This window comes from Lutjanus erythropterus, chromosome 6 (genome assembly GCF_056507025.1).
Source record: "Lutjanus erythropterus isolate fLutEry1 chromosome 6, fLutEry1.hap2, whole genome shotgun sequence".
Taxonomy (NCBI): domain Eukaryota; kingdom Metazoa; phylum Chordata; class Actinopteri; order Lutjaniformes; family Lutjanidae; genus Lutjanus; species Lutjanus erythropterus.
Window position 1 is genome coordinate 20,582,124 of NC_139322.1, and position 6,585 is coordinate 20,588,708.

The window sequence follows — 6,585 nt, forward strand, 5'->3', positions numbered from 1 at the left end:
AAAAGATGACTATTTTAAACGTTAAACCGCCACTAAAAGGGTAAGTTTAAAGTTAATACAAGATACCTTAAATTGGAGTTAAAATTTTTGGTGCCCAGTCTTGACCTAACTTCTACACGTAACAGTCACTATTGTGTTGTCCTTTGGCCTTTTAACAGCTAGGGCATGGAAAGAGAGGGGGTGGGTGAGTTAAATGAGCCACCTATCCCTGCCAGCCAGACATGCACATGCTGTGACTCCAACTATAGCACACAATAGGATCTATTTCTGTAAGTGCACCAGGGTTATCACTCCACTTACCCTGAGCTCTCCCTCCCTCTCTGACTCTCTTTATCTAACACCCTCTCTCACCCACTTACCCAAAATCATGGCCGACAGAAACAGCCGGGTCAGCGTCAAGAAGAAAGAGAAGAAGGTGGAGAACAAAACAAATGACGAGAAGGACAAAGAAAAGGAGAAGGGGAAGGAGAAAATTGTGAAGAAGCCGGACAAAGTTGTGAAAAAGCCAGAGAAGACCCCCGAGCAGCCACCCAAGACAGATGAAGAGAAGAAGAAGACTGGGGAAAGTGGAGGGGCAACAGGAGCAGAGGCAAATAACAGTGAGGAAAATGGAGAGTTTCAGCCTATAGAGCTGCCACCATTTGAAATTGTCACAGGGTAGGTAAGATTTAATACATGTGAGTTAGTATGCTTGCTCTTTAACATATACACTTTTTGATTATTTTGTGTTTGAAGTAGTTTCTTGTGATTTTCTGTAAGTCCTGTTGTTCTCAATGCATGTTCTATAGTTGATTTATAAGTGAGGAAGGATACAAATGACTTGCACCTGCCATCTTTACTAAACCAGCAGTAAGAATAGGGATGAGTCACAGAGCCGACACAGGCGCCGGCCCCTGCTATATCACTCCATCTAGCATCTGTTCCCCAGTCTCTGCCCTTTGAGTATTAGCTGTTTGGTATCAAAGCTATAAGAGATCTATTTGTGTAATCCATCTGGCTATTCATGCAAAATATAACAATGGATTGATATAGAAAGACGGGAGGGGTGTGTGTTTGTCTGAATAATGAAGGGTTCTGGCACATCCACAGATTGTGGGATGATGTGAAAGCTAAAAATATTTATAGAAACATCAGTTTACTCAGTGGTAGCCTCATTAATATTCTATTCACCGTGTCACCATCGTCTATATAGATGACTCACTATTATTACTCTTTTACTGTGTCTTGGATGGTTGACAGATGAGTGACTCATGCTCTCTGTGTTAGTGTCACCTGGATCGGTCTTTCAGTTACTCCGTCATACACCACGATTAAAGGTGACAGATAGATACATCATGCTGACTGTGTCTTTACTCTTTAGAGCTAATTTAACCTTCATGCCCCAAAAGCCCCAATATCAATGACAGTTTAGCAGGGGTGGGACCAAATCATTGGGCCTCATGCAAGAACCACTCGTGCCAACAGATGTGTTCTTAAGTGTTGTGCACGAGTGATTTAGGAGAACTTGGGGTATTCTCCAGTTTTCTCGTATTTTGAATTTTCTTTCAGAAATGAACTTAATTTTCGAGTGGTCCTATCATCATTCATTCCATAATCTATTATTACCTGCTGTCAGATGTATTAGCTGTATATGTGCACATGTAGGTTTATGAAGTCGCTGCTCAGGTGAACATCCTCACTCATTCCATCTTTGATCTCCATGACCTCCTGATGCAGTCATCGCTCACCCCTTACCATGGCAAGTTTTTTTTTTTCTCTAAAGTAATATTCATACCGAGATATTTCCTCTTTATTTCACTGACAGGCTGACCCTCTGGTAATGCAGCATTAACAGCATTTACTTTTCCCATTTCTTTGCTTTAGCAAATCTTTAAATTCCACTGCTGACACTGATAAAATGACATTTTCCTTTATGGATCTCTGAAAGCAAGACATCAACCTCCAACGTCATAAAGTTATTATTTTTTGTCTTTGATACCATTTTCATGAATGAATACTTCCTGACATATAGGGCAGGAAGCCTAGGCTTTTATGGTATCATTGGGGCGTTAGTTACGCTAATTTACAAGCGTCATGCACATGCACTCAGATATGCACGGGCAGATCACTTTCACATTTATCTGATTTTACAAGTGTTTGCTGAATCTGACATAACATGTTCGTACGAGCCCTTTGTACGAAAACAAAGCAAGAGAAATTTACGATCAGGATTCGAAAATGTTCTTGTTTGGGGCCCTTTGTTTTTTAATCCCAAGTCAAGTCCCAAATCCTAAAATTTGAGTTTTGAATCAATAACAAGTCATAATGCAAGAGTGAGTTTCCTGCCCATGGATGTATTATAATGAGCTAAATACAGGATGCAAAGATGGTGTCCATTCATTACAATGAGAACTGCTCCTGTGGAAATGCTTTTTTTCACCGTAATACCACAAGTGGCCACTAGGAAAAAGGCAAGGCTGAGCTGCAATGCCTTATCTGTGTTCATGTATAACATCTTTGTTCCAACCTCATTGTTTTAAAGGAGAACTAGTTGTTCAGCTAACGTTAGCTAGCCATTAGTTTGCTCACTGCTCTTTGTGTTCAAGTTCATTTGTCTCCAATGGGCAATTAATTCTGCAGCAAAAGTGCGGCATAAGGTTCATTTAGGCTCTATGTTAGATACACATACGGATACAGACAGAGCCTTCTGTCCATTCTCCACATTAATTTTGTCTGTGCTTCTGCACATTTTCTTAAAGCTCAAAGATACAGACCGGGGCAGTGTAGCAGTGTAGCCAGTAGATCAAGCGAGACACAACCACAGCACACAATGAAGAAGTTTTAAAAATCCATCAGTATTGTGAATGATGTACTTTAACATGCAGTGACAAAAAATTCTCCATGCAGATGATATGATGTATTTAATGGCGCACAAATTACCACCAATGATGAGTCTATAAGATGCACACATGGATCATGATGGGAAAAGTAGAATAACACAAGATATAACAATAGCAATACAGGAGTAACACAGACTCAGCACAGTATCAACGAACAACGAAATCATGAAAGAGCAACAAACAACTAAATCAGTAATGACTAAACTGCCATCCCATTATATAAAATATGTCCAGCACTGCATTACAGTACATCAACAAAAATCACCCAGCGACAGGAACATGGAAAACAAAATATCATTCCACCCATATCACCACATGGTTGAGATGAGCCGGCTATCTCCTGTTTCCTGGGTTCAGGAGGGTAATGGCTTTGGGGATGAACGAGTGTTTATATTTTGTTTGTCTTAAGTAAGGGGGATCTGAAGTGGGTGCCAGACGGTAGGTTGGGGGGGGGGGGTGCAGTCAGTCAGACAGGAGGGTATTAGGCCTCTTCACCAACTGACTGTTGGTGAAACAGAAACAGACTCTGCTGGACTCCTATGATTTTGCTGCTCGTGTTCACTATTTTAGCCAGGGCATTCTTAGCTTCGCTTATATTTAGACCACCATAATCATCATGAACCTGACTACATCAAACTTAGTATGTTTCCGCCGGCAGAAGACCAGTTGTTGACCTCTCCTGCACACCATTTCAGCATTACATTCAAAAATGAACCAGTTGTCAATGACCATAAAACAATAAAAGGTGGATAATAACCACATACAGAAGCACCTCAATGACTGCAACTTCAAATGTCGAACAAAGTTGTAAGTTGTTGCACCACTGCATTTATTCATTTAGTTATTTATTTGTGACCTGCACATTTTGTGCGCTGCAAGTCATTATTTGTTGACCTTCACATATTTTTTTGTAAGGGAACAAAATTATCTTTGGTATAATTTTTTCCAACTGGCGCTCAGCAGCATTCAGTTAATTGTTCATGGTTCTCTCCTGCAAATTAACTGGATACTGGTTGGTTCAAAATGAAGTGGACCTGGGGAATTAAGTGGTGACTTGCAGAAAATGAATAGCATTAATGTTAGTTAATTAAAAAAAATTAATTTACTTGTGGCAGACATTTTAAATTACATAGTAATTTATAGCAGCTATACCCAGACGTAAGAATGCTATGACCCAATTTGAAATCTGAAAATCTTCTGCAGCCCACCCAAACCTTTAATCACAAGTCTGATCAACAGACAAGTCATACCAATGACCAGATATGAGATAGATTCCAGTGTTCCTGTGACAGGTCACCAAATATAGTTTAATACCTGTGAAATATGTCAGATAAATGATGAACAACATGCAATTTCAATCCCATTGCTTTATTTTATTAGTTCTGATTATTTTTATAAAATTAATTGTGATATTTTATTGGAATTTCAAACTTGTAAAATTGAGACTTATGTTTCATGACCTCTCAAGGCCCACCTGCAGGGCCTTCACAGACCAAACTTTGGTAATCACTGATTTATGGGACTGAGGGAAGGTATCCAGTGTATTCAAGTCAAAAGGCTCAAGTCAAAGTGAAATTATGAGTCATTGTTAAAGTTCAAGTCAAGTTGCAAGTCTAGTCTTTTTTTAATTTTGTCGAGTCTAAAGTAATAAAATTCTTGACTTGAGTTCAAGTCACGTGCCTCGCCTCTGCAGTTCAGTGCTGTAAAACCAAGTCTTGCTGTGGTATTCACTGAAAACAATTCAATTTCAGATTTATGACCTTCTAACACTGAAATTCTAGGTCACAGAACTGATGGACACACGTCATGTCAAGAAAATCCAGTTTATAGTATAATTCAAGATAGGTTAAAATATCTTGAGAAGATTTGGCCACCTTTACTCACTCATGTTGCTGATGGAACCGAATCTAAACCACAGTCTGAAGCTGGTTATGGATTAGAAGTCTTTTATTTTGTTTCCATTATTTATTTATTTACGTATTTTTTGCTTGGGAGTATGTATCTATATCTGTATGTATTATGCTTGTTTATATGTAAATGAAGATGTCAATAGCTTTTTCTGTGGCCTTTGAAAATGATGCTTCACAATAAAAGACATCTGAAACAATTTCAGATTTATATAAACTCTCACTTTCAATCTCCACCAGGGACCAAATGAGTCCGTTCTACTTCAAGTTTCAGTTCAGGAATGTGGAGTACTCATCAGGGAGGAATAAGACCCTGCTGTGCTTCAGAGTGGATACACCAGGAGGCAGCACAGAGCCTCTGAAAGGTTATATGGAGGATGAACATGCCACAGCTCATGCTGAAGAGGCCTTCTTTCAACAAGTAATCAACACTCACACTTTTCATACTGACGCATCACGTTACATACATACACAAACCACATGGGAGATCTGATTTCCATTAGTTTGCAAGCATTTTTTCTTGTGATAACATTATATGTAATATGATAATAGCCTTTTCTCCTTTATGCCTCCATAAATCCCCACTCTATCCTTTCCAGGTGCTCCCTAATGCTTCCCAAGAGTATGACGTCACATGGTATGTATCATCTAGTCCCTGTGTGGCTTGTGCAGCCAAGTTGGCCACCATCCTCCAGCAGCGCAAAAAGCTCCGTCTCTGCATATTCTGCTCCCGTCTCTTTGAGTGGGAGCAGCCGGAGATCGTGGAAGGGCTCCGGGCTCTGGTGAAGGCTGGCTGCAAGCTGCGGATGATGAAGCCAGTTGATTTCGTACATGTTTGGGAGACGTATGTGGAGAAGGAGGACCAGGGCTTTACACCCTGGGAGGACTGTCAGGAGAACTACGACTACTACATGGAGAAACTGGCTGATATCCTCAAGTAGACGTGAGTAAGTTGTTTGTTTTTTGAGTGAATAAAAACCTTTAAATATGATGGTTTGTCTGGATAATTACTGTCTTTTATCCCTTCTTGTTACAGGTGCACTATGGACAAGATCCTCCCACTGACTAAAGCACAAATCAGCCCACTTGTGAAATTCCCACTGGTTGAAAGTGTATTCCTTGCACACATCTGATGGTGCAAATCAGTATTAGTTTGAATGAACACTCATGGCAACATTTTGTATTTTTTATTTTGACAATTTCATAAGGAGATACAAAACTCTTTAACACAATTTCTGTTGCATCACTTAGTTTAGATAAATATACAGTATCATACAATATCTAACTGGTTGCCATCATTGCTGAACTATTTGAACACATTAAATAAGCTTTGGTACTGACATCTGGTGTTTGTTTTAAGAACTGAAAAAATTCCCACCAACCATCAATCAAGTATTACATATGTATGTGTAAAAATATGTACAATTCACAACAGTACTGTGCAGTGCAAGACGAATCTATATACATGTTTTATGGCTTTTTGTCAGTGCATTCAGGTTAAAGCACAGGTGAGGCTGAAAGTCTAACCATGTAGAGCTGGGCCACTCAAGATGAATCTTCAAGCTGATGCATACTGAAGTCCCAAGAGGCAAGTCAGACCTCAACTGTTTTCTCTCCAGTGGTTATGACAGCAGAAAAAAGTTTTACAAGGACAAGATTTCTAAGTATGATTTTTTTCTACCTATGCAAACAAGTGAAAAAAAAAACGAGGTTTTGGCCAATGAAAAAACAATTATCAGGATACATTATAAAAGGAAAAATCTGTAATATATTTACTGTAATAAATCAAACCGACCATG

At 39.3% G+C, this 6,585-nt stretch overlaps 1 protein-coding gene across 1 annotated transcript; it reads left to right on the top strand.

The window, feature by feature from the left end:
- The first annotated feature begins 301 nt into the window (after positions 1-301).
- On the top strand, positions 302-6,384 carry apobec2b (apolipoprotein B mRNA editing enzyme, catalytic polypeptide-like 2b). Its single transcript, XM_084721088.1, has 4 exons — positions 302-657; positions 5,027-5,207; positions 5,386-5,729; positions 5,823-6,384. Exons 1-3 carry the CDS (start codon positions 368-370, stop codon positions 5,725-5,727), a joined length of 813 nt encoding a protein of 270 aa, XP_084577214.1. The 5' UTR covers positions 302-367; the 3' UTR covers positions 5,728-5,729; positions 5,823-6,384.
- The last annotated feature ends 201 nt before the right edge of the window (positions 6,385-6,585 follow it).